Here is a 27869-nt window from a genome sequence, read left to right on the forward strand (position 1 = left end):
TTTGAGTGATAGCTGAAGGAAAAGTAATTGCTAAGTAGGAAATGAGCCATCCTTCAGCAGGCACCACACTGACACAAACTGCAGAGTCCTTTCTGGACTGTGCATCATTATGATGAAAATAATTCTTAACATTCTGGTATGCCTCTGACAGGAGTTTCTTCTCTAAACAAACCAGCCTGGATGCAGTTTACAGACTGGATTTGGTTTTTAAAAAAAAAAAAAAGTATTCTGCATTTTCAATCTGCTTTTGGACTATCGTGTTGTATTAACGATTCTGTACTGTCCTTTCCAGAGTGCTCTTTAACTTTAAAGCCCTGAGTGCATTCTGCCAGCTTGCCAAGATGTATTTCTGAGCTGGTGTTAACTTCTGAGTCAAAGCAATTAAGGCACAATAACTAAGTTGTTGGATGTGGTTTGCTTTTTTTTTTTTTTTTTTTTTAAAGTAGAAAAAGGTCAGCACTAGAACTCACACCACAGGCTTTTCTTCCAGCCCCTTATGGAAACTTAAACTATGACCTCCTATGACAGTGGAAAACAAGTAAAGCTGCTGCCATCCTGGAATGCTATCAGCACCCCAACCCCATGGAAACAAATAGGACCTAGAACCTTTCCTTTTCAAGATTCCTTTCCAGTGCTACTTTGTATTATTTCATTAAAATTCTACTGATACGCTGAGGTAGCAGCATTACCACTAGTGTTATTTGAGCTAGGCAAGAAGAGCCCACCTCCCTTACTGGCTCTTTCTCCATTAGATACAGCGAAGGCCTAGAGCACGAGGTTATATGCAGAAGTAACTCAGTAGGCAAGTATTGCTCTTCTGTCAAAAGAAAAGTGGCTGGCATCATTCTTTGCTGAATTCATTCAAAATACCCTATGAATTATCGACAGCACCATCAGCTTAAAGGAAAAAAAAATTAGGATGCTAATCAGGGAGGGCATCATAAGGTACACACTAATTATCTCAGCTGAATTTGGTGCCTCACAGCCGTTTCTCATGCAATTAATGCTACGAAACCTCATATCTTTGTGAAAAGCACGCAGTTCAGGCATGTAGTCAAAATGAAATTTGCTTTTGACTGCACAAATATTTACTCAAATATTTCTATTATGTACCCAGCATTACTAAAAGGCACAGTGGTTCTCACAGTAAGAGCTATGTTGAAGAAAGGCCACAGGGATCGTATTGATTCTGGCTGGTTTGTTGGTAACAGCTGCTGTTCCTTACCAGCAAATAGAGAGGAAACTTTGGGGAACAGAAGTTAACATGGCAGTTCATGCTGTTCTTGCATCCCTTCAGGTGTGGATGCAGTTAAGAAAAGGAAGTAAATTTACAGAGAGACCTCGTCTTGGTCAAGACATCAACCATTCTGGCCCTCCCAGAACCAGCGTCTCCCCTTTAACAGTGTTATTCATATATAAAAAATAACCCTGATTATCCTTCTTGAAAGGTGATTTGCTTTTATGGATCAGGTTGTGGAACATGTTGTGTAGTCCGTGATGTATTAAAGTTCCATGCAATGTAACAGCAACATCAGCAAAGCTTTATCCAACAACCTGCAGATGTCTTCTGGCGTTTTACTAATTAGGTACCACTGTGATTAGACAGGTTCACTGTTCCTGTGAAAATAGATTTTCTCCCATGCAGTGAGATGGCATGAACAGAAGAACCTCCAGAGATTGAGGATCACTCCTTGGTCAAAGGGATTCTCCAGCTCAGAGTGTCGCAGGTAGGAGATGCGATGATATGACATGAACTCCCAGGTGGTGGTGTTGCATGAGATCAGATAGAGGTGTGAAATAAGCAGCAGCAAGACAACAATGGAGAATATGACTATCAGGAGGAAGGATATGAGTAGGAAAATGTTGTGCCGCAGCCACTCCCAAGACTGTTTAAAGTAAAGGCCTGACCTTTCAAAGAGAAATAAATTCAAGGTCAAACATGGAAAACTAGTTATATAAACCAAGTAAGCATCATATTTGATTTGATTCGTAACAGCTGAGATTCTGATCATCATGTACTGCAGGTAATTTTATATACTGTAAGTTCTTAAAAGATTGCAACAGCAATGCCTTAGGTTCCAAGAAGTTTAGAAGATGCTGGTTCACCTGACAGCTGAAAGATGCAGTCAGTTTCAGCTGACTCCTTTCCTGAACAGGTCCACAGCTGAAACCCAATTGGAATTTCCAAAAATCTCATAAATATTTTATTACAGTAACTGAAGCAGAATTAGTTTCTCTTCTACTTTTGTAAATTCTATTCATTTAAACTCAAAGATGAGCAGCACAACCTAATTTATCAGATTCTGCTCAGTTACTGATCAGCTGTGTTGCTCCTCAGCAGATTAGAAGGCTCAGAAAAGCTGATCTTCAGGATGCAAATCAGGGTAAAGATAGCCAACCCAGCCAGCACTATGCTCTACACAAGCCCCCTAAGGGGGATCTCCAGGACCATCAAGACTTCTAATAAGTTCAGCAGTCAAAGTGCTGCTTCCAGGCCTTACCAAGCAACGTGTCCTCCCCACAGCAGAACTACAAGCTGTATGCTAAGGTAGACTATGAAGAGGGGGTGATTCTTCTCTCCTACACAGTTCTCAATCCAGGGGCAGTGATGGTCATAGCGCCGTACGCAATGTTGGCACAGCTGGCAGTGCTTGGCTCGCATTGGTTGCTGTGAAGCAAAAACAAAACAAAAAGGAAACAAAATGCTAGCAATAAACCAGTCCTGTTCAACCTTCTGCTTGGTAAAAGCATTATGCAGAAATGTCCACCTCCCAAAAGCACAGCTCAAGTACTGAGAACAGACAGGATACAATATATAGCTGAGGAAAGTAGTATGAATGTGCCTCCTAGGATTTGCTCCTTGAAACGTGCATGTTTTACTACCGTATCCTCCTGCAATAAGCTGATTTCTCTTGCTAGATATTCTTCAGGAATTTATGGAAGCTGGGATAATGCTGGATTTTATTAAACTGATAAGGATCACTGTGCAAAGAGGCATTTCTAGGCTTGAGGCAAGCTGTTTTAAGAGCTAATTTAATTGCTCTAATTTTTCCTTCATGCAATCTTTAACAATTCACACTAATGTTTTGTTGTTTTTATACCCCCAAACAAGCTCACAGCTACCAGCAGTTCTGTATGTCATGCGTAAGTGCCTTTCTCATTCCCTATCACGATGCCTTCAAAATGACCTTTTTGACAATGCTCTCAGGGCTGGCTGATGTGGCAGTAAGAATGCTGAACAAAATTTTCCCATGGTGGAATATGGCAAAAGAAGATCCCTGTTTGTATGACTCAGCAGGGACTTGTTTCAACCTTGGAAATTAGGAGACATGCCACTGCTTAACATTGCAGCTGTAGCTACACAGTCCAGTTGGATCACTCCTCCATTCAGGATGCAGCTGAGGTCCAGCAGCTAGCTGTATCTAGTTTGTCAGCAAGAGGATGACCCTGCAATAGAATCGATCAGCTCGGCCATGCCTCCAAACTACCAAGCAGCAAGGGCCGAGCAGAAAAGCAAGGCAATAAATAGCAGTTGTACAAAGAGGTTGCCAAAAATGCAAACTTGCAAATCAGTCATCCCATTCTCTCCTGCCACGCTATCGATGCCTACCTTCACCATGCAGTAGCCGCAACGCCGCATCTTGACATTGCTTGAAACCTGGGGTGGCACCATGCTTTGTTCTTCACTTTTGCCTGCCTATACATAAATAAATGGAGCAACGAAAGATGTATTACGTGCTGCTGTCTGAGGTGTGGCAGCTATCAGCCTGCTTGGCACGACTGAGCTATCTGGATCCTTTTCCTTAACAGTTACATACTGCTGGTTATCTCTGTCATTAGGAAAGTTAAACAAAATAATTCCCAGCGAAATACAGAAGCTGCTACATAAATACTGCGGCATGAAATTCCACTGCAGCTAATTAGGGTACACGCAGACACAGCAGGCTACTGTAACCATCAAAAGAACGTTTGTACAGAGGCGGAAATAATTGTGAACCAGATACCACACAGATCCTAACTACAATTCAGGACATAAACAAACAAGGCTAGACTTCACTTCCAAACACAATCACGCTGTCTTTTCAATATAAAGAGTGCATCAGCATTAATGATGGAAGATTAAAACTGATCATGCCTTGTGTTATCTTTTGTCCTATGCAACCAGCAAGGCACCTAACCTGGAGCAGACTACATCTTGTTCAGCATCTCCAGCTACCCCACTGCAACTTGTCTGTGTGTCTGTCCTCCGAGGGGCAACAAATCTATCAACAGTTCAGTAAACAGAGCTGCAGAGAGAACTTTCTTCTGAGCTTGGCCTTCAATTCAGGTTTCCATACTCATTCTAATGAGCAGCAATTTGCATAAAATGCAAGGTGTAAACATTCCATAGGGTGAAGCTGCCTCTGAGGAAAGAGCATACATGCTCAGATGGCACAGGGCACTTTGCTAAAGGAGGTGTGGGGCGAAAGATGCACTTAGAGGCTGTAAACCCTTCCCTGTCGTAGAACGTGACTTAGGGACTCATAGCCCTCATCGCCCAATGGGCTGCACATGCTTCCCTTGTTCCAAGTGCAACAGAAACCATTTCAGGCTGTTCTTACGTAGCAGAGGCAAAAAGCCCATGGATCGCGTAGCCCCAGCGCATCTTCCATTCACGAAGCGATGCTATACCTTCACCTCCTCTTCAGCTGTGACGAAGCCCGGGTCCATGAGGGACACCCTAAAGTACAGCAGGACAGAGCACCCGAGCAGCACTACGAAGAGCGCTGGCTGCAGCACTGCTCCGCGCTCCACTTCCTTTTGTAGATCTAAAAGAGAACCCCAAAACCACAGCGCTGTGGTTCCTGGCGCAGCTTTCAGGGCTTGTCTCCCTCGACGAGGGCTCAAAAGGGCGATTTACCACCCGGCAATCACACCGCGGGCACACCCCGCGCTGCACGTGAATATAAAAGGCTTAAAGGGGAGCGTGCCCCCGCATCCTTCCTCCCGTCATACAAGTTCCGAGCCCCCAAAGCTGCCTGACCCCTCACGGCCACATCGCTAACCCCCGCACCTCCTGGAGCCGGGCAGGCCGCAGGGCAGCGCCCAGCTCGGCACCGCCGCCCCGCAGGCACGGACCCGCCCGGCAACCCCCCCCTCCCAGCCGGGCGCTGCGAGGGCTCCGCCTCACCTGTGCGGTGCAGGAAGAGCCCCAGCGTTAACCCCCCGCTGAGGGCGGTGTAGGCGGTCCTCACCCACAGCCCGCCGGCTCCCATGGCACCGCAGGCCCGGAAGGAGCAGCGCGGCCCCGGCCGCGGGCTGTGCTGGAAGGCGGGCTGTGCGCGGGGTGCGGCCTGCCTCGTTCCGCCCCTCAGCGCGGCTGTCTGTGGGCCGAGCTGCGGCCCGTGTCCCTCCGTTCCTTCCGTTAGCGCTCAGCTCCAGCCCGTGTCCCTTCACGCCGTTCTGCTCTCCGCGGCCCCTCAGCCCTGTTGCCCCGGGTGCTGCGGCCCTGCGGTGAAACGCAGCTGTTAGACCCGAGGGAAACTGCTAAGCGCACACAGCGATCCGCGGGGTCCGTACAGGTGTGCGTTGGAGAGTTGTGCGTGAGACGCTGCTGTGGTCTCGCCAGTTTATTTTATCAGATGGTTTCCACGCCCCGGGGAGAAATTCGGGAGCTGTGCGTTGCTGAACGCATATAGGCAGCTCTGTTAGCAGGGCTTATAACATGGCAGAGCTTTGGTGGGGGCTGCCAGGGTGGGATTTCATCTCACTTCAGATGTCTGCAGCACGGGTGTTTGTGTCTGAGAGGTCCTGGGCTCTCCTGGCAGCTCTGGAAGGAAATAGTGCATCCACAGAACGGTCCTCATCCGAGCGCAGCCATCTACCGCTGCAAATTGCGCCCTGCGTTTGGAGCTTTGGTCTCTTGCTGAAAAGCCACAGTGACTCATTTAGGTGTATGCTCTGTCTGTTCAGAGGAGATGGAGCTCACCAAAAACCCATAGAAATTCTGAAATTCTCGGTTTTAACATCACTGTTTATTTGCTGCTTTTGTTACCTTCCCTCCCAGTAAACTCTGGAGAAGAAAAATCACATTCTTTTCAAATGTATCCTCCTGCCCCGAAACGCAGCCGATTCCTTGGTGTTGTTTGACCATTAACTTTGATTATTTCAGTCTGTTTTAAGTGAGTGGGTGGCTACTTCCTGGTTCTAGGAAAGCACCTGGTTGCACAGGTCACACTAATTACTTACTTAAGACAGCTGCATTGAAATGCTAATAAAAATAGGGAAATGGTTTAATGGCCGTGGTGGTGATGGGTTGATGGTTGGACTAGATGGTCTTAGAGACCTTTTCCAACCTTTATGATTCTGTAAGAATGGTCTGAACTTGCCTTTTCAATGTTTATTTAAATCCTTTTCCTTCTTTCTTTTAATTACTCTAGGTAGTTAAGAAACCTACAGAAATCCTCCCTCAGAAACCTCATAGACAGGATCAGCGCTTGTCAAAACTGAGAGTTTGGAGGTGGCCCTGCTCCTCTCTGTGTGCTTTAAATATCCTGAAAATCTTTCTGTTCACATAAAACCTTTCAGAACAGTAGAGAGCTCAGAACACTAACATCAGTCTCTGTCTGCAACCAGGAAGAAAAAAAGGTGGGTAGTGTTTTTCCTTTCTTTGCTGAGAGGTGTAAACTTTAGAGCTTAATGAAAGCTATTTGAGTAGTAACAGTGTTACCCACTTCGCAGCAGAAACGTTCTGATATTCCAGAATAACCTGTCATAAGGAATGCCTTCTCTTTTTTTCTTTTTATTTTCTTTTCTCTCTTTCTTTCTTTTTTCTCTTTTTCTTTCTTTTTTTCACCTGCAATTAGAATAATTTGGTGTGTGTTATGCTTTTTTTTTTTTTTCCTCACAGCATTGAAACCTGTCTTAGATGAGAGTTTATCTCTGCTTCAAGGGTTTCAACCCCAAGGGCTGTCTGGTTGAAGTTAGGCTCAGTTTAGAAGCCCTCAGTTTTCAAGTTTCTGGGCAGAGAATCTAGATTCTTATGGTATTCCAGCTAGGAATGTCATGTTGCTGGAAGCATAAGGTATCTCTCTGTTCTCTGCAGCGTGGTACATTTTCAGCTCCCTGTGGTAGTTCAGTTTCATGTTAACTCCTTCTCTTGCCTTCAGCCACTGAGAGTCTGATCCTTCAGAGGTTTTACAGTGACCACTGGATTAACTGGGAGTTGAACTCTTGTGGGATCAGTGTCTTAAGAAGACAGTCCTGCTGGCCTTAAAGCAGGTTGACTGTTTTAAACTAAAAAAAGTCTTTCCTTAAGTATTTGGCTTCTGCCCGCTCACGGTGCTTAGGCTGCAGAATGCTGTAGCCACAGATCCATTACAGAGTTCAGAGGCAATCTGTACAATCAAATATTGTTCTGATTTTTTTCCCCCTCTGACATAATTTCATTAAAATACTCTTCCTCCATGCCTCTTTTCTATCGACAGTCTTGTATCCCTTCAAGTGATGAAAGCAAAAGCCACTGAACTGCACAATCAACACATGGCAGTTCATTTTTAATGAAATACATGGCAGCAAATGGACCGATAATGTACCTAAATAATCCACGTTCATAGACCAAAGGAAGAAGACATTGTTAAGCACTAGGTTTAATACACAGCAGGTATCCCAATGGATACAACAGAAAAGTTAATTCATTCAGAATTGTAAGGAAGCAACAATTGTGCATTATTTTTTTGCTTGGTTTCACCATGTACAAACGTTTGAACCAGGCCTCTCAACATTAGGCAGGTCAATGGACAGAGTAAAAGCAGAAGCTTGCTCATTATAGGTGAGATTGTTTTCTTTACGTAAAACGTGGAAATATATATTTGGTTAGCTTAAAACCTTTTCTTTTAACAAAAAGGAATTACAGAGAGAATCGGTGACAATTATCTGAAACCAAAATAGTCTGTTAAAGGAGAAATGTTTCAGTCAAGCAGGAAATCTCCCTAATTCCTGTTCTTACGTGCTGTCTTCTCATCCATCCCTGACAACCATAACCCTCTTGGTTGTCATGGAGGCCAGCTGTTTCCCCTAATTTTTATTATCATTTTTTTTTTCCAGCACATGCCACCCTCTAACACCTGAGCTGTGGCAGTCTTCTTCCTAAACAGTCTCAGATTTTTTCTGGTGGAGTAGTGCCTGAATGCAGTGCCCCCTCCTCTGCTGCCCTGGTAATTAATCACCTTCTTCAAGTGACGAGGGGAATAAGCTCACAGCTCTAAGGCTTTTCTTCCCCTCATCTTTTGCAGAGACCGAAGCACTCAAACACAAGGCCAGGTGACAAGCTGGGTAGGATTTAGTGCTAAACAGGTAACATCTAAGCTAGCAGAGAGGTGCAGGGCGATAACAGCTATGATGTAGGAGGGTCAGATTAATTATTTGCATTGTTACTAATTGCCGCAATTATCAGTGCTAAACTTTCTCAGCTTGGTCTCCGTGAGAAAGTCTGGTGCTGCTAGATGTGAAGCATCGTACACGCTGATGCCAATCTGTGTAAGCAGTTCCTCCCACAGATCTTGGAAAATGGAAGCACTTGTGGAAAGCTGCCCACCAACTTCTGTCATATCTATTCCAGGGAACACGGCACACACCCTGCATGCTGAGGACTGCTGCGTCATTGTGCTGGGCCACTGAACCACGAGGTCTTTTTCAGTCAGAAAGAAGACTACTTGTACTGAAGGTAGAGGGTTCCTTTGTTGGAATAGTCTCTGCAGAGATTATTGAGTCGGTTCATGCTCTGCCTGGCCAGCTTTTGAATATTAAGGGAATGTAAACATAAAAACATGAGTCTGAATGAGTCAACAACTACTAAGCTTAAGGAGTCCCTCTGCCATACTTCATCAGACTGTGAGCTTCTTTCCAGCTGTATTTTCACCTTACAGTTGAAAACCGTAGTTTTTTAGTTTTTTATAGTTTTTTAGGCAGGATTGGTTTCTATAACTGTGCATGGAACTGAAGTCTCCTGGTTCATTCCTTTGCTCCAGCAAAGCTGGAAAGTCTGAGAGGCTTCCCTGTAACAGGCAAGTATTTCTGGACATCTAGCTTCCCCTTTTCACTTAAGACCTTCATAAAAATCAGCCTCTTTGCCCTCCCCTCCTTTGTAGAATATTAGTATTCTGCAGGTACAAGACAACTGTCCTGTCCTGTGCATTTTATTTACAGCAGCAATTCATTAACTCCTCTTTGCCTCCAAAAAGTGCTTTCAGATCATGGCACATGCCTGCTGCCTAGGATGCAACACCTGTTGTTTCAGTTAGGGAGACTGAGGTACAACCTAGCTTCAGACACCACAGAAATTCCTGGATTATGCTCAGACGTTCAAGATACCTTTCTTACCTTACTGAATGGGCAATGTTTCTGCTACATAGCTAGCTGTAATAGACCAGTGATAGTTTTCCCTACCCTCTAGGGTTAAGTGACAGATTTCACAGAGCTGAGCTTTTCTGGCAGGCTGGCCTGGCTCCATTAATCTCCATGTTCCTGGGAAGTCGAAATCTTTTTTTTTTTTTTGGTTCAGGCTCAGGTACATGAGGATCTGTGAGCAGTGAGAACAGAGGTGATCTTTGCTATGTGAAACAAAGGTTTGTTAGGTTGTGATACCACAGTCCAGCGGCAGCAGATGTGACTTCAGTAACAGCTCGACTTACAGAGGGACTGCTTTGAACTTTTGGGGTCCTTCAGGCTTGAGGCTGATGGAACCAAACCATTGTTTTGTCAAAATCTCAGTGTAAAGCCTGATTGGCTGATTACAGTGCAAGGCTGAGATGTGCTCCAGCTGTCTCTCCTGCATTGCAGCTGCATTCTGAGGACATAGGTTTCTGACACGTACTGTATCTGTGATGTTTCCCCATCTCCAATCCCACCTTGCCAACGTGGTCAGAATCTTTAGTGTTTTTTGTCACTTGATTCAAGATTTTAGTGGTGGAAGTTTTCACTGTATGGACATTAGAAAGGAAGAAAATCTAGTGGGTGGCACTGTCACAACTTCACAACTGAGACAACTTCAAAAGGATAGCGCTAAATGGAGAATAAAATGAGCAAAGCCTGACTCCTGTAATGCATGGAGGCTGGTCAGCAGTATATGCAGCCACTCTTAGTTCTGCATCTAGGAGAATGATTGGCAAGCATTACACAGAAAACATCTTGAAAGAAACATCTCTGTCTCAAAGCTTATAGAGACAGAAACTCTTAGGAAACAGGAATAAAAGAGAGAAAAAAACATTTCAATCAAACAACCACGAAAAAAGTGTAATTTGTCAAGTTTTTCAAACTGTATGAAAACAATTCAAAAGTGACACAAAAATATATATAAAGTTTGAAAAATACTTAAAGAAAAAGTACAGATCTCACAATATCAAAACATATGACATGGTTAAAAAGAGAGAAGAAAAGACATTGGGTAACACCATATTGGCAGGAAAAGGTAAACCTCTCCAGGGCAGCTGTGTTCTGTCATTTAAAGTGTCAGTTTGTGTCTCCAGGATCTGTCCATAACGTGCTCAGCAACGACAGCATTAACTCTGAGCATCAGAAGAACCTCAGTCATAGCAGCAAGCAATGTAAATGAGGGAAGAGAGCAGCGACTTACTGTGCTATCTCAGAGGCCTGAAACATCCTAACACCCGTGTCCATGGTTTCCTCTCACTGCAGATGTAAAATCTTTTCAAAACTGCTTTTAAGGGAAGAGCTGTGAATTTAAAAGAACTGTGACAAGTGGGGCTCTAAGCATAAACTGCACGACGTGATGTTGAGTGCCTGGCTGTGAAGCAACCTTTGGCCCTTGGCTTCTTAAGACTTGGTAGGCCTGGGGTTTTACAGGTGAAGACCAGCATAGTGGGGACTCTCCTCTCCCCTAAACCGTATAAATTGGAGTGATTCTGCTGATGGGAGTGGGACTGCACTGGTTAGTGCTAGCAGGAGTAGGATAAGGGTAGTGCCAGAAGAGGGGGAAGATGTTGGCGAGGAACGAGAGGTGCCATTTTAGGAGATGGCATTCCAAAGGGCTCCTAGAGACTCCCCAGCCTCAGGAGACGTTAGCACCTCAAATGACAACATCTGTGCTGCAGTGAGCTTCCTGTAAAGGGAGGTTATTTTACCACTGAGCATGGCTTGCACCAGTGCAGACTGAAGAATGGTAGAACAGCTTCAGTCATTTACTGGGACTTGCACAAGCGGAACAAGCCACCTAGGCCGGGTAGGGGTTATTATGCCATTCTCTGGCATTTGTAGCCCTTGTCCATGAAGCAGAACACAACTAAGAAGGTGGTGAAAAACAGGAATGAAGATGTGTAGCCCTTTGTGAACAAACCCTGTTCCTTCATGCACAGGCCCCCTTGGAGGGAAAAGCTCTGTGTTGCCATGTGTAACTGGTTTTACTGGTCATCCCTGACCATATGAGTCTAGGTGGGCTGGTAGATCCTACTCAACTGCCAAAGGGGACAAAACAGAACTCCTGACATTAACGGGGATGTCTTACTTCCAAATGACCCACAATCATTTAGCAGTGTTTCCATTAATAGGATTCTACCATAAAAAAAAAAAACCCTTAGGAGAATGTATTGACTTAAAAGATTATTCTTCCCTGTTTCCTCTACTTAAAAATATTAGTAAAAAGGTTAGTTCTTTTGGTCTGACTCGTTGGTAATGTGTCCCCCAACCTCTCAGAGCAAACAACTAACTCACTGCTGCCTGTAAACCCACTGGGTGGCCAATACTGATTCAGGACTGGTGTTCTTGCAGACATTACAGGACCTCATGCAATACAGAAAAAGGGAATTTTCTAAAAAGGAGGAAATGAACAAGTCACACTAGCGATCACACAACTAGGTTTTCAAGCTCATGATCATTTGAGGCTCTCTGTATGGTCTAAAAAAAAAAAAGGTTAAAAGATACGTAATGTAGTTGTCTGTTTTTTTGTTTTCTTTTTATACAGAAATCATACACACAGAACTTCAATCTGAAACTTCATAACGAAAAAGTCCACTAATTTAAGGAAAGCATTTTGTTGTGCAAAAAGTCCCTCCCCCCTCCCCTGTTCACCTTCATCTACTGAGGGTCTCACACACACACACAAAGTTTCCTTCCAACAGGCGAGTTGGTAAGAAAGAGTCCTCGCTATGTACAGTGAATTAGAGAAGCTGGATACAGTGCTGGCAAGAGGCATTGGATGATTGCCTCTATCTGGAAGTGTCCATGTTCTCCTCCTTAAAGTTACTGCAGTGCTCTATAACTTTCCTGTGGATAAAACAGGACAAGGAGAGAGGGTTTAGTTTAATGCTTATTGCATTACAGTTGTGGGACAGTAACATAAGAACTGCTATTTGTAGCAGGCAGTGTCTTCTGATACGCATCAACCAATATTGGTATAAAAACCAGTATACTCCACACAAGCAGCTTAAGATGTAGTTCGTCCTCTTGGAATGTCAAGTCATGTTGCTATACCTCTAGATCTACATGAGACCATTCATTCATGGTCCCCATGCCTAAATCACCAGATAACTTTGAACTGTATCAGAAAACCTGCATAGGAATGTTTTTCATTCACTTCACTGTTACCTGTCCCTGCTTTTTCTATTCTTTCCTTTTACTGTTCCATCACCATACGTAATCTGCCTAACCTGTGATAGCCTTCTGCAGGCTTCCACCACCTCCAGCATTTAGCAGCCCTTCAGCTGTGGGAATGCCTGCTGCCCAGCCACAGGGTACATATTCCCAGCTAATCCATACTTCTCTTTTATATTCATCCTGCAGATATGAATTTATAGATCTCAGTCTATTGGTGATTAGAAACTGCAGCTGTCTTTTAAAACTGTGAAAGGAAGGTCACGTAGTAATCTGGGAAAGCTCACAAAAGCAATGGGCTCTCGCCACATTTTGAAAATTCTTTGATTTTAACCATACAGTCAGCTATTTAGTGACAGGCTGATATTCTGGACAAGGAGTTCACACCTCAAGTATGAAGAATAGTGATGATTGGGGACTATCAGGGTAAGAGATGCAATAAGCAGCATGGCTTTCTTGTCCAACAAGCCACTTCTGGAACCTGTCTGCCTGGTATCCACGAACCCTGACTTATCAATGTTTACTGCAAATGTATAAACACCTCTAATCTTCTGTTTCTGTCCTCTTTTTCCTGCTCTTCTCTCGTGTTTGTTTCACCCCTCATACACAGCACAGGCCTTTCTTTGGTAGCTTTACTTGATGTAGGGGAACAGAAAACTAAACCGAAGTTAAACTGAATGTTTGATGACAGTGCATTAGTTTCCTACCAGGCCATTTCCTTGGTCTCTTGCCGTGCTGAGGCCATTTTAATCATGTCCTTCAGAAGGGGAATCCCACCTTCTTTGATCAGCAGTGGGCAGTACTTGTCAGCTGCAGAGAAAGAATAAAACAGGTGCTTGTGAACCTTTCCGAAAGCAGAATGAGGACTGGCAGGAGGGGAAGGGTGCTGCTGGAGAAGTAACAAAACTTTTGTTTTCTATGGAGCCCTGGCTGTAAAAAAGAAGATACAAAATGACTGAGAAATAAGAGCATGGCCAGAGTGATCTAAACATTGAAGGAATTTCCTATACACTAAGTGCTGTTTTTTGCTTGGCTGTGCTGCCTGGACATTACTGAGTTATTCAAATAAGGTTCTTGCTAACTGTTTAGCTAAACTGGGAGGAGTTTTTCCGCTAAGAAGCTCAGATCCACGATGTGAACTTGCACAGTGCAGTGGATGTGATTTTCAAACAGGAACTTACGGTAGACAGAGACCAAGTTATACAGTGCCCAGGTGGCCCAGTGCTGGCTGACTGGAGAGATCCCTTGTGGAAGAAGTCGAAGGATTGGTTCAAATGACCTGCACAGAAATATTGTAAAAGTTGTTAAAAATCTAAGAACTACTTCTTTCAGCACCTTTGTCACTCAAAGCAGTACATACTCTGCGTTCATAGATACCATAGCAGTAAATCCATTAGCACGTTAAAGATTCTGGCATCAAAGAGTAAGTCTGTGTCACATGGCAATACTGGCAGGCTTACAGGCCCTACCACTTCAGCATAAACATGCTGTCCAAATAAATAGCTGCAAACAAGTCAGCTGATTTCTATTCTCTGTCAGTCATTTTCTCATGACAGCTGAAGCAGCAGCGCTGATAGCTCTGTAGAAGGTCCAAAGCAAAATTATCCCATCCAAAGCCAGCTGCTCACATGCAATAGCTGCTCTGTTTCTTATGACAACAATAATGTGTGCATAGTGTAGCTAAGGCACTGGAATGCCATTTGTTTGGGATCCCTGCCAAGCACTATGGGAAAACAGAGCACCTGATACCCTAAATAGAGGAAAAGCTTTGGAGGATTCCACCAGCTGTATTAACCCAGTAAGAGATTTCTGGGCACTGTGTCTAGATATTCTCCAGAGGAGACTGAAAGCTGCAGCAACACATGTGACTTTCAGAATTAAACAGTCTTGAAGAGGTGCAAAAGAAGGAAGTCTCAGAGAACACAATTTAGTCAATCTCAGATAGTTCATGAAACCCATGATCTGACTATACAATTTCACCAGAAACGTGCAGGATAAATTCTGCTGTTCCCATGCTTCTCCCATAGGAGTTGCCAGGCAGGGTATCCAATTTTAGCAGCTACCTTGACTCAAAGGAAGATGTGAAATTCTCACTAAAGAATACGTTCCTGAGGATTTCTCCTTCGCTCTAAGCAGAGCCTCCATGCTCAGCTGTATCTCTTTCCTTACGTCTGTTGGTGTTTGCTTTCTGTGACAATCCTGGCTCTGGGTAAATGGGCCAAACTTCTCTATTTCTCACCTGTAATTGATATTTCTTCTGGAGTTGATATCCCAGCTCTGGATGGCTGCCCACATCCTCTTTACAACTTCCTCTCGGTGGGGCTCACATATACCCCAAGCCTCTGGACCATCAAACATGATATGGGAGAGCACGCCACAGGCATTATAGGATACCTCAATCCCATCTGCCTTGCTCTCTAGCAGATTGCTGCCAAGGGAGAAGAAATCATTTAGAGGTGCCAGAATAACCTAATTCAGCATCTTGCAAAAATGAAAAATGTTAAATCTTTTATCTACATCCAGAGGTGATTATTGAGAAAATATCTCCAGCCTGAAACAGGAGTTGTGCCCTTCAGAGTTACAGCTTTTCAGTGGCATTAACATCAATACCAAGCCCTTACAATCCAACACATTCACAGAGCTGTCTTCTTATTTCCTTTTAGCTTTTTGTTTTGAATGAAAAAACCCAACCTGATGCATCAAATGTTGAAAAGTCTCCAGGTGATGTGGGAGCAGAGCTCCAGAGCACTCACCCTGCCCAGCCATTCATTAGCTAGGCACTCACCTGAACACACTGATGAACTGGGAGGTCATGAGCTGTGGACGGAGTTCTCTGACCTCAGCCACATTGCCCAGGAGGCCCAACATATTGCGATGCAGCTCCTGTTTCTCTGGGAACTCCTAAGAAAGCAAGAGATAGGATTGTACAGTCGCAGAGGCGTGGTGACAATGGGAATGAGAAACTATGTAGAAAGCACATTGAGAAAGGATGAGTATTTTGGGGCAGCTATCAATGGTTTTTTAGTAGATTTCTAATGGTATCTCTTGCATTCAAGATATACGTGATACGAGAAAATCAAGGCTAGGGCCTGTTATTCACTGCTGCCCTTCTTAAGGAGGACTGTGTACAGAACAGAAAAAAGGAAGATGTGCTCAGTTTAAGCTCCTCTGTTCTTCTGGTTGGGTGCTTGGATCAGAGAAAGAATGAAATGTGCAACCTTCTGTTTATGCAATACAGGAAGTATTGCTTATGGGTTAGCATAGCTATTTCCATCTCCACTGCTAATGTCAGCATTCATCAAGAGGAAATCAGCCATACTTACTTTCAAGCACTCCAAGAACAGTTTCATACCACTGTAGTTAAGGAACATCTCACAGTTGTCAGGAGTCTCATCAGTAATATTCCAGAGGGCACTCCACGAGAACTCCATCACCTGATCACACTATAAAGATGAAGAAACAGAGCTTTGCTAATGTAGGAGCCTGGTGCAAACCAAATACTTGATTCATCTCTGATATCACCCCCAGATAACTCCAGAGGTAAGAAAATCTTGTTACTCGCTTTCAGCTTGTAAGCAAGTGGGTTTTTTTTTGTTTTGTTTTTTTAAATTATTTTTGCCTCCCTGCCATATTTGTCCCTTCAGCCCTCACCACTATGACAGAACGTTCTGCAGCACCAGCTGGGATGTCCCATGTTAGGTAGAGAAGCTAGGCTGGCACTCCAGACTATCTCCATGCCTAAGTCAGAGTGAAGAAAAAAATATGTCTACATTGTAGTGGGAAACACTCACCGTTTTATCAGCCAGCTTCTTCTGAATCAATTTTAGCATTGTCTGTGGGCAGAGGAAGGGGAACAGTGAGAACGGTTCAAGAATCACCGAGCTAAAACCAACAGGTTTAGCTGCTGCAGAGCTGGCTACAACAAATTGCAAGTGCATGCAATTTTCACCCTCTGTAGAGTATCTAACTGTTATCCCTTTCTCTAAACTAGTGGGACTAGGTTATATTCAGTGTTGCAGGTATTTGCAGTTGAACTGTCACAGTCCCTGAGCTGCTGGTTTGTAGTCAAGTTTGTTGTGATCTGTATTTCAAAGTCTGGAATGTGATGTAACTGCAGCAAAGCAGCGGCCTCTGCAGTTCTTTGAAAGGGGTGAGATATGCATTGATATAAGTTGGAAATCTGATGCACGCTCAGGGAGATGCAGAAGGAGACAGTCAAAAGGTTTCACCAGTTCTGGAAATAGGATGGTGCAGTGAAGAGAGAATGTGTCAGGTCACATTGCTTCCCTGCTTTCATGGACAGCCTGTTGCTGAGACCATGACTTCTAGTGTTGGCAAGCCAGTAAAAGATGCCACATGGAGGTGTGGGGTCCAGGAGAGGTTAGTGTTGCTGGGAAAGTAGCTCCCTTCTGTGATACAGTAAGCTTGGTTCACTGCCTGGATGTGTTTGGTGGACTGCTGCAAGGAAATTGCGGTAGCCTGGGTTAAGGATAAGCAGACACCTTGGGACCATACCAACCATGACAAAACCCATCTTGCCCACAGCTTCTTTATGATCGTTGTCCACCTGGCAGACCAGAGCGTTACAGAGGTGCACGGCAATACGCTGGATAGACTCATCCTGCCGGCTCTGGTTGAGGATGCTCAGCAGCAGCTCGTTTACTCGGCGGTACTGGAACTCCAGCTCCTCAGGAATGCTGAAGTTACACAGTGTCAGGCAGCAGTTCCGTTGTACCTGGGTCATAAGGAAGCAAATGCTGCAGCAGGTGGTTATGAAAACATGACCTAATCACCTCAAGTTCCCTTGTTGCTTGGTACTGAAACCACAGTAGTAGTCTTGTTTGACTACTACTAAAGTTTGTTACCCTTTTCCCTAGAACTCTGCTTTAGCTCTGCTCTCAGTAGGCTCTTTTTCCTCACTGCCACTCTGGTCTCAAGTGGCCACCCAATCACCCAGTGCACGTCACTTTTTAAGCCAGGTTTTCACTGTCCATAAGCTTCCTGTTCAAAAGACTCCTGCTGTAGCCCAGTGGCATCATATATAATGTCAGCACTTCCGATAAGAGTGCGTTGGCATGGTGTTTCTTTCTGTTGACGAAATACCCCCAACATCCTCACCCTTTTCAACCCATAGTCTGTGTTGGATATCTGCTGTGCGTTGTACACCTTTTGACCACTGACATCAGCTAAAAAGGTGCCTTGCTATCATCACTTACTTCTCCTGGTTCTGGAGAACACCACATGGATAAGGAGCACCTTGAGTGTAATCCCTACCACCTGAGTGAAGACAAAAAGCAGATCTGGGCAATAGGTTCTCTCATGCCTGCCTCAGCTCACGTATTGGAGGCTTAGAAGACGCAAATCCTAACACCAGGCTAAAGACGTAACACAGGGAAGGAGAACTATGGGAGCCAAAGCAAGCTGGGCAGCTCTTACTGTGACTTCCTGGTAGGACTCCATGCCGTTCAGCACCACCTGGATGACCTGGCGTCGCAGCTTTATGCTCTGCTCCATGCGGTACTCGGAGTTGGTCAGGTAAAACAGCGCTGCGCTGCCCGTCACCTGGATGTTTTTGTCATCCTTGTGGCACTTGAGGGCTGTGATCACCAGCTGCAAGGAAGGAACGTGAAGCTTCAGTGCCACTGACTTGCTGTTACGTCTTGGAGTGACAGTTATGGCTGTGTATGGCAAAGGCTGTTACAAGGCTGCAAGGAATGCATGGCCCAGGTGCTGCATGCTCGTGAGATGAAGGTACTTAGTTCCACTGTACTACTGGAACTTTCTCCAGAATTACGTGGTGTCTCACGATGAAGAAAAGGCTGGGACTGCAAAATTTCCCTTATAAGTGTGAGGTAAACGCTCGCGTGGGGCTTACCTGGAGAGCTCGCAGCAGCTGGCTGCAACGCTCAATACGGGCAATGTCAAAAAGGAGGTTGATGGCACGAGAAGTGATTTCTGGCCGGTGTTCAGTGTAAGCCTCAATAGCATTCAGGACTTGCTCTTCATTCTTGTCTCCACTCACCTGGCATGGAGGAACAAGAGACAGGGAAGAAAGAATGAAGAAAGAAAGCTGGCGTGAGGAGGGAACTCTGAGGGTAGATCTAGAAGGTCAGAGGGTGCAAGTTCCTCTGTCCTGCTTGTAGGATTAGGCCCATGATGGGAGCAAAGAAGTCGAGTCGCTTCTTAGCCCAGAAGGACATGAAATGCCATCCCTGGTAGTCACAGACATCCTGGTCCTTCCGTCAGGATGATTTATTTAGGCCCTACTCTAAGGGGCACGTGGTGTTTTTCTGTTGTTTTTTTGGTTTGTTTAGCACTTGTAAAAACTGTGTGGGGTATGGGTCTCGCCTTCTGACGGCTCTCCTGCATTATCAAGTAGCTACTGAAAGGTCAGAGCAAAACTGTCACACACAAGACCCTAAGAACTCCAACTCTCTTAGCAGCCAGTTCTCTGAACTTCTCCCAAGTACCTACTACCAATATTCTGACACCCCCATTACCTTATAGGCTGGAATATGAGTCAGGCGGCAGAGAGATGTTTCAAAAAGGCCCAAGAACTGGAGTGGTCGTTTCAAACCCCGGAAGGGAGCAATGCTGCTCTTTGCTGGCTCAATGCTGAGGAAAGAAAGAGATGACTCATGTTGGTACCCTGCTTCTCCAGGTGTCTCCTGCCACAGAGACAGCTACCTGTTCCTGTTCATTTTCTCTGTACTGCTCCGTAACTAGAATGATAATATCTGTATTTCAGTTGTGCACCTGCCAGCTTCTCCTAAACCTAAATAGGCATGTGTCCCAGGTGAACCTGAGTGAAAGGCTAAACACACTGGGGAAGAAAACCAGCAGTAAGAATTCACTTCAGAATGCAGCTTTCCTAAACAGAATTCATCCTGGAAATACACTAGCTGGGGCGAACACCTCTTAGGAAAGGAATGTGGATTTCACTGATCTAAACTATTTGCAAACTTGATAGTATGTCATCTGAGAAATGTGCTAGCCTGCTTCTGTGATCATGCAAGAACACTTCTTGTTTTGCTGCCATGTTCCTTATTGACCAAGAGCCATATATATATATATTTTACCAATTTTGGAAAGGAGACAGTATTGTATTGTTTGTTTGCTTTGGTTCAGTAAGGGTTTGGGGAATAGGAGGGCAGAGCTCTTGGCTAACCTGGAAAACCATACCTCTGGGTATGTCCTACTGAGGTGCACCAGGATTTTCAAAAGTTGGTCTGTCCAGCATCCAGATCAGATCAGAAAACCTGCCTTTAGATTTTAAGTTCCTAGAACACTCAGCCATCCTATGAACACTGATGTCTTGATTGAGTGTATAAATGTTCTGTCTCAGAAGAGCCTAATTTCAGTCATTGTGTTTTATGCAGGAAATGTGTAAAGGGCTCTGGATGTATAAACCACTGCAAGAGATCTCTGGAAGAATGTACGTGGAAAAGAACTTCTTCAGATATGTATGTAAGCTAAGTAGAATTAATTCTTTATTAGTACTAACATATCCTTACCAGTGTCACTTACAAAAAATCATAGCTGATTCCCACACTAGATTTTAGCATCAAGAACTAGCAACAGTTGTATCTTGCTTTTTACTATTAATTAGGGAACAGTTGTATCTTGCTTTTTACTATTAATTAGGGAACAGTTGTGTCTTGCTTTTTACTATCCATCAGGCCCACAGAATGTGGAAGCCCAGAAGTGGGAACAGTTCTTAATTCATCTTTGACCGAACTAATCCAAGCAGACCTCGGTAATTGCTGTTTCCTTACCTTGTCTGGCCCATCTTCTCTTCCATGTTTGGGATAGTGCAGTTCTCCAGCATGGTGTGCCCTGAGATATCGAGCGAGGTGAGGTTTACCAAGTTTTCCACAAACAGGTTTAGAACCCGACGGGTCAGCTTGAATTTATAGTAACTGGACAGATGGTCTCGGGAGATATCCAAGTGTCTGCAAATGACAGAGAGCAGCTCAGAGCCTGGAAAGCATCAGCTGGGGCTTCTGTGGCTCTGCCAGGGGAAAGTGACAAGCAGAGTGCAATGGTGATTGCTATTTCTTTCCTAAGATACAGGAATGTGGTTCTGTAGGATCAGGCAGCAGGATCTGCCCTTGTGTCTAACAGAAGCACGCAGATATCTGGTAGAGGTCTACTTAAAATGGAGCACAATGAGTCATTTGGCTATGCCATCACAAAGGAAACTGCTGTAGGCTCAGGAACTGCCTTTCCCAAGCTCCATCAAAGCAGCCTCCTGAGCATTTCTGCCTGGTAAGTGAGATACACTAGAGGATCTTTGCATTCCCGGAAACATCTGTTGCTTCATCCCACAAATTAACTGACACAAGCTTTTGTCTGCATTCCCAATCTCATTTTTTTTCCACCTAGGGCTATTATTCTCTAATTATTTCATGTATCTTCAGATATTTAAATGCTTAAGCTCTGGGGAAACCCCTGATGCTGAGGATACTGTCGGACAAACTAACTGACTCTCACGTGCAAGTGTCTCTTACAGGCTCTTGTCTGCCAAGCAAAGATCCTTTGGGAGATGCTAAACTGCCTAAGACAGGAGCCAACATCATACCTACAGAAGTGTCTTCTACATATTTTAGACCAAGTTTCACTGCAAATCACCAGGAGTTAAAGTCACTTGGATTTAGCCAGTGTTACCCAGGAGGCTGGCTGAGACTCCGAGGTCATGTTAACGTGGTACCCCCTAGTGTCTGCGGGCCGGAGAGACAGCACTACAGCCATTGCAGAGAATCCTTCATGTGAACGGTAAGGCCTTTCTTTTTGCCTGGGAAAGTCCTGGATCCTTTTTCTGATGCCACAGTGCAGTTTGAATAGCAACTGTCTCAATTCTGTTTCAGGAAGTCATTTCGCTGTCAACGCTATCAGCTCAGAAGCATCTATTTCTTTACATTGCCTTTTTCCTTCATCGCCCCATCCACGTACAGCATACTCACACAGGGAGCAGATGGTCTGAGCTGAGTGTTTGTTCTAGTTTTACCTCGGTTTACCTCTAGTTTTGTGTCCATCTATAGCCATTATTTTTTTTGCCATCTCTTGGGTGTTCTGCCTTTTTTCTTTTTTTGTTTGGTTAGGAGGGGGGGGAGCTGTTTCTTTGTGTGTGTATTTATTTATTTTTTAACCCAAGAGGGAATTTCTGCTAACTGGTGCCCTTTTACAAACAAAACCCATTCTGGCTTTAACCATGTCAGACACGTATAGCGAGTCAATGAGTGAGCCTGTTCATGAGAATGTTTATAAACTGAAGGCAGCAGTGGATGGCTTTCCAGGAAAAGGCAGGTATCCCATTCCTAAGAAACTTGCATGGCTCCTATCAGTGGGAAAAAGATAGATAAGGAAGAAGAGAGCTGCTGACCTGAGCTTGTGAAGCTGTGCAATCACTTGGATGTGCTCCTCTGAAAGGTCCATGTTGTAAAGCACTAAGGAAACCAGACTGTCCTTCCACTGTGTCAGAAACCCCACATCATTCAGCTGGATCCCAGAGAGATCAAGAGCGGCAAGGGAGGTCAAAGGCCGAAGCAACGTCTCTACATTGACCCCTTCAATCAAGCGGCCCAGATTCAGGAAGCGCAAGCGGTTAAAGCCTTCAAAAGTAAAGTCCTTGACCAAAACCTGGCGAGTAGGGTTCACCAAACAGTCATCTTCACAGCCTCCGGGGTTCTCTTCCTCATAGAAGATATTGCAGCATCCAAAGAGGCTAAGGGAAATAAGCGTGTGGCTGAAGCTCACCAAAGTTTGCAGACTCTTGGCTGTCAGCTTCTCACAGTTAGTCAGGTAGAGCTCAACAAGATCCTTGAAGATGGGAAATGAAACAGTTAGAAGAATTTCACAGGCAGAGTGCCCACCCGTTCCCTACAACACCTCTTGGGACAGCTTGAGAACCCGTACCACCAAACTTGACCAGTATCCCCAGCCCCATTCCCTACAGCAGCTTTGGGAGCTGAGGAGGGAGATGCTGAGGTTCTCCCAAAGAAACTTGCATGGTGAAGGATGGAACCCTGGGAATCTCTGGATTCCTGGGATTCTAGGTGGTCCCCATGCAACAGTGCTGCTATGTGAAATGGCAGCTGGAGGCTGTCACTGCAATGCCACCTGCTTTCTGATGGCCTCCAGGTCCTGGTCCTGCACGATCTGTTCCCGCAAGTGGATCCGAGCTAGCCTGGTGCTCCGGGGATCTGAGAAGAGGGTGAAGAAGCTTTCATGGGGTTCGAAGATGCTGTCCGTCTTCACCAATTCCACATACCTGTATTGGGGCAATGGTGTTAGCACAGCACAACAGGAGACAAAGGCTCAGCTAGAGCTCTGGCAGCTTTCCTGGCTCTGACAAGATGTTACCAAGTGCATGAACCCACAGACTCCCTCCTGGAGGCCAGGCTATTAGCTCTTCCTGCACAAAACTAACAGTCCTTAGGAAAATCTAAGGCTAAGATCTGTGTGTGTACTTCTGAGCAAACTGGATTCTGGCAAGCACGGACTCTAGAATTTTTCTTTCCATGCTGTTTAAAGCTATTAACTTTTCATTTTCAAAAAATTAGCCGGGCATTTATCTGCCAGACACTGCAAGCAAGGTTTCAGCCAAGAGAAGCTGTAATAACCAAATTTCAAACCCCTGGAAACAGGTTGCTTTGTAAAGCTACGGGAGCAGCAGCCTTAAAATGCAACATCTGTTAGCACTTTGTACTCTTATTTTTCTGTTTTGAGAGAGAGTTGTAATGCTTCAGTGGTGGGAAATAAGAAGGCTCCTCTATTGCTTACTGATGTTCTTGGAAGAAGCAGGGACTGTTCATTTCACTCTGGGTTTACCTATATGGAAATGGTGACTGGCAGGATACAATAACTCCCGGGGGACAATTCCTTCTGATGTTAATGCAAATCCTTATTTCCAATATGAAGCTCCTCAAAATAAAACAGCCCTAGGAATTCCTCCCCATTTTTTTTTCCTTGTATCCTTTCCATCACTTTTTTAGAAAACTATGATTCCCCCTTCCCTAAGTTCCCAACTCCTTTCCAAACCAGACAACAGCTTCTCCGCAGGCCTGAGACGTACTCATTGACGAGTTTGTCACAGATCTCGCTTGGCAAGAAGATGTCAGGATGGAGCCGCAGAGTTTCATTGTCCAGTAAGTAGCAGAGAGTCCCCTCCAAGTTGCGAAGGCAGAAATCTGTGCACAAGGTCATCAGTGACTCCGGGCTATCGGATGCCATCTTGAGGGAAGCAGTGGGGAGAGGAAAACAGAAGGGAGCTTTTGATTCCGAAGATCCTTTCCTCAAATGAAATTCCAGGATGAATTTACAGGGACATCAGGGCAGCTATAAGCGGAGGAGAAAAAAGGATGCATTAAGAAAGGCACGTTGGAAAGCATGCTGCAAAGCTGTCGTACCAGCAGGATGTCGACAGTTGTAGTTACAGCCCGTCACTTGCTGACCTCTGAAGAACCTGCAGCGGGTTGGTCTCTCGGGGGTATGCACTTAATTCCCCCAGGGGACACCGGGGGAATGAGTTAATGTGAAACATTTTCTTGCTGTATAGCCTCATTTCCTAACCTGTTACCTCACTGCAGAAGTTATCAGACTGACAAAGGGCTTCTGAAGGGGAAGTGGTGGAAACCACACGGCTTGGTTTCCTTCGGAGTGGGTTGAAGAAACCACCAGAAAAGGTACAGCTGGGAAGATCCTCTGTATTGCCCCAGTGGGATCTGCTGACCCCATACCTTGTGCCTGTAATTGTTTGCCATCATTCCAAGTGAAGCTTAATGTTCAAGCTGGATGTTTCTCTGCAGATCCAAGCCAGATGCTTCATGGAAGTGTTTGAACTAGACCGTGAAGTGGATGAGAAGCCAGAGGGGATGCTGGACACTGTGCAGGCAGCTGGAACTCACTCACTAAAGCATTCCAAATTCTGTCATAAAAAAGTATGAGTGACTGACATGGAAAAAAGCAAGGGGCTTTTGCCCTCCTTGGTTTTTACTAGTGGATAAAGGAGGATAGTGAGGCAGACAGTTAGGGGAAGCTAGTCCTGTCTGTCTCCTTATTCCAAAAATCTCACGGCTCTAGCGTTCAGGCTTGCTCACTGGCAATGAAGCAGAACTAGCTGAGCGCACTGAGGGTGTTTAGGAGAACTGTCTGAAAACCATTTCACCTTTACAGGGTCAACTCACATTAGAAGCAACCTTAATGTGATCTCTCCAATGCGTTTCCGTGAGCACACACAAATTGCACTGAAATGTTTATTTCTGAGGTGAAATATGTGTCTTTTCAATAGGTACGTTCCCACTGCGGTGAGGACATCAGTGCTATGGAGTCAGTTATTCTTCTGTTCAGCATAGCTGGGGAAACTATAGCAAAATGTCTAACTATTATTCTCTTGCAGCTGCAAAGATCAGGATATTTGTCTGTGTCTCTAGCTCTCTCAGTGCTCCTCTGAAGCCAGTGGTGCTCTCCTTTCTTGCACTATCAGAATTTCTCAGTTTCCTCACCTCAGTCACTATCCCCAAGGGCACCCTTGGTGGCTCAGGCACCCTCCCTCCCCTTCCAGGTGTTCTGTTCAGCCAGGCTGGGTTGTATCACCAAGATGAAGCATCACTCAAAGCTGCGCATGAGGTAACCTTTCAAATTCAGGCACCACATGGTCTCTGTGGGAAACAGGACGCAGTTGTGAGTGAGTCTGCCTGGCAGCCCAGGCTCCCAGCCTTCTGGTGCCTCCTTATGCTGCACAAGTTGCAAAAATCGAAGCTCTTTTCTTCCTTTTGTGTCTCGTTAATTCTTTAAGAGTGTGCTTCAGTGCCAGGGACAAAGACTCGGCCAAGGAATAAACCCGAGACAGAAAGGAGCCTCTCAAAAAGCAAATGGGACCAGCACAGCTACTTCTTGCACAGCAATGGGAGGAACTGCAGCACTGCGTCATTCCTGAGGTACACCTACCCCAGGCCGTGTCTCCCTGGGCCAAATCTTGCTCCAGTGTAAGAGGACAAACCTGGGACAGAACCTGACTTCACTTGAATCGGATCAGTGATTTCTCCTTCCTGTAACATCTTTGGGAGCTGTACCTGCAAGTAACTCTAAGGATCATGTTTAAATCCCAAACTCCTGACCTGCTGTGTTCTGACCTAGAACTTTCACAGCCTTTTCAGTGGGATCCCTGGCAGGTTCTCAGGTTTTGGCTCACGAAGGAAGAGGTCTCCAAGCAACAGCAGAGGAAAAAATGAATAGAACTCAGCAATCACAAAAATGTAATGTGCTGATCCAAAACAATCTAAAAGGTAACCTCTCTGCACCACTGAGTCTTGATCTAGAGATCTAACAACAAAGCTATGACATCTTAGGGGTGCTGTGATAATGTGGGGACCTTTGAGATGCATGTGGTACAAAGAATGAAGACGTGTTAGCTAATGGTCTTTATTCTGAAAGAGAAAGAAATCTGTCATCAGCAGCTCTCCCCTTTATAGTACGGCAGGAGAAAAGTCAAGTGTTAAATGGGCAGCTGAGAGCAGAGCACTGCCTTGCTAGCAGAGAGGTCCTGCCTAAGAGAACACGGGTGGGAGGAAGCTTGTCCTGTGCTCTGCACGGCGTCTGCTTCCGAGATGCAACTGCTTCACCTCCAGAACATATTTTGCCCGAAGCTTGCTTGAGAGCATCTTTCCAGAAAGGCCAGATCAACAGGAAGATCTGAGCCGGCAGGGAAACACGTTCTGCTGTCCCTACCAGTCCACCCGTGCCATCAGACAGCAGGGCTGGAGCCAGCGTTCTTCCACTTTTTACTACTTCCAGACAGAGAGCTCTAAACCAAATTCTCAGTGACAACTTGTTATCATGTGCAGCTGACAGGGCCAGTGCCTGGGACTCGTCCATGCAGCTTGGAGCTCTAAAGGGCAAGGACTGCCATCCTGCTGCTCTGACAATCGCCCCTCGCAACCAGCATGATGTAGCTGGTTGATCCTAGCCCTGGAGAAATCAGCTACACTTCAACTTCTGAGCTCCCAGCTCTCTACCAACAAAATCTCAAATGGGAACTCAGTACGCAGAGAAAAACATTCATCCTCGTGATTTATTGGGCACGTCTGAGAAGCACCCAAGCTGCTGCTGTGACTGTGCTCCTTCTGTGCAGGTTGCTCCCTGCCTCTTCTAACCAGCTTCGAGATACGATGTGGGCAGGGAAGCGATGAACTCAACAGCTGCACTGATCAATATCATCCCTAGCTATAAGCTCAATGTGCTTTGTTGATAAAAATAAACAAGATAGAGATGCTGACAAATCATTAGCATTTGTCTAATCACTATCCTCGGGCAGCTTTCTGCAGGCAATAGATCAGCACATTGCCTGCCTTGCAGCCTGTCACCAGTGCTTCCCAGTGACGGGCAATAAGCTGCCTACTGCGTGTGCGTTTCTGAAGGGCCAAAGATGTGAAAGATGCCAGAAGTTCACACGTGGGAGTCAAAAAGTTAGAAATGCAGCTGCCAATCTTCTTTCCCATTTATTTTTCTATCAGCTTTCGCTTTCGTTTCAGCGCACAAAGGAACTGAATGCCTCCAAGCAGGCTGACAAAACCCCTGCACCCGCCTGCCCCCAGGAGCAGCCGTCTCCGTGGAGTAACAGCACCCTCCCAGCACCCAAAGGAAATCACAGCGCCGTGCCACGCTGCTTCACTCCCCCATAGCAGCCTCGCAGATCCAGACAATGTCTTTGGCAAATGCTGCTTCTTTGCAGGCTACGTTTGTAGCGTCGGGGCCTTTCTGGCTGCGCTGGCACGCACAGCTTGGCAGCGCTCCGGGGCCGCCCGTGCCAATGCTCTCCACCTTGGACTTCAGATCATCTCTCCCGGTTTCTCTCCGAGCCTGACTCGCTGTGGCTTCGTGCCAACAGCACAACGCTCACGCCTGCTACAAACGCAACTGGCAAAGCTTCCAGCACCAGCGGCTCGTCCAAGGAGAGTGGGCAAACGACGCGTGCTGATGTGCCCCGATGGGCTTTAAAAGAACGAATTTAACGTAAACGCAGAATGTGGCGCAGGTCACGTTTCGAAGGAAAACCGCACTGTCACTTCAGCTGGCCTCCTGCAGCTGCAACCGCTGCGTTTCTGTTAATTGACGGCTCGTTGCAACGGGTGCGGGAAACGCCACGGGTGCGTTCCAGCAGGGAAACCGAGCGGGAGCGGAACCGTCCGCGGCAGCCGAGCGAACCCGCCCCGTCCAGACTCGATCCCCCCCGGGCTGCGGAGGAGGCGTGCCGCCCGCGGGCCCCGGCCGGGCACGGCCCCGGC

The 27869-nt window shown here is 45.6% G+C and overlaps 2 protein-coding genes and 1 long non-coding RNA gene across 9 annotated transcripts in view; 1 reads left to right on the forward strand and 2 right to left on the reverse strand.

Moving 5' to 3' along the window:
• ZDHHC12 (zinc finger DHHC-type containing 12) lies at positions 408-5352 on the reverse strand. The gene is made up of 5 exons (XM_021414367.1): positions 5171-5352; positions 4672-4808; positions 3611-3697; positions 2502-2668; positions 408-1908 (listed from the first exon to the last, which is right to left on the reverse strand). Exons 1-5 carry the CDS (start codon positions 5253-5255, stop codon positions 1599-1601), a joined length of 786 nt encoding a protein of 261 aa, XP_021270042.1. The 5' UTR covers positions 5256-5352; the 3' UTR covers positions 408-1598.
• LOC110407098 lies at positions 5426-21961 on the forward strand. 7 transcript variants are annotated; one of them, XR_002443720.1, is made up of 7 exons: positions 5426-5561; positions 6420-6627; positions 8600-8704; positions 12927-13011; positions 19965-20048; positions 20653-21360; positions 21453-21961. It is a non-coding gene; the product is annotated as an uncharacterized LOC110407098 (long non-coding RNA). The 7 variants fall into 7 exon arrangements; XR_002443724.1 differs by having other exon boundaries at positions 21098-21360; XR_002443721.1 differs by lacking the exon at positions 12927-13011 and having other exon boundaries at positions 20653-20853; positions 21098-21360.
• ZER1 (zyg-11 related cell cycle regulator) overlaps positions 7613-27869 on the reverse strand; it is a 20666-nt gene continuing 409 nt past the window's right edge. Inside the window, exons 2-16 of the mRNA XM_021414337.1 lie at positions 23660-23922; positions 22705-22855; positions 21968-22404; positions 20361-20537; positions 19086-19200; positions 18461-18607; positions 18022-18195; positions 17105-17320; positions 16377-16418; positions 15909-16028; positions 15371-15486; positions 14825-15013; positions 13767-13864; positions 13293-13395; positions 7613-12258 (exon numbers count right to left, since the gene is read on the reverse strand). Of these exons, the coding sequence (XP_021270012.1) occupies positions 12201-12258; positions 13293-13395; positions 13767-13864; positions 14825-15013; positions 15371-15486; positions 15909-16028; positions 16377-16418; positions 17105-17320; positions 18022-18195; positions 18461-18607; positions 19086-19200; positions 20361-20537; positions 21968-22404; positions 22705-22855; positions 23660-23817 (2301 nt within the window). The 5' untranslated portion in view covers positions 23818-23922 and the 3' untranslated portion in view covers positions 7613-12200. The remainder of the gene's footprint in view (positions 12259-13292; positions 13396-13766; positions 13865-14824; positions 15014-15370; positions 15487-15908; positions 16029-16376; positions 16419-17104; positions 17321-18021; positions 18196-18460; positions 18608-19085; positions 19201-20360; positions 20538-21967; positions 22405-22704; positions 22856-23659; positions 23923-27869) is intronic.

Source organism: Numida meleagris, chromosome 16, assembly GCF_002078875.1.
Source record: "Numida meleagris isolate 19003 breed g44 Domestic line chromosome 16, NumMel1.0, whole genome shotgun sequence".
Lineage (NCBI taxonomy): Eukaryota > Metazoa > Chordata > Aves > Galliformes > Numididae > Numida > Numida meleagris.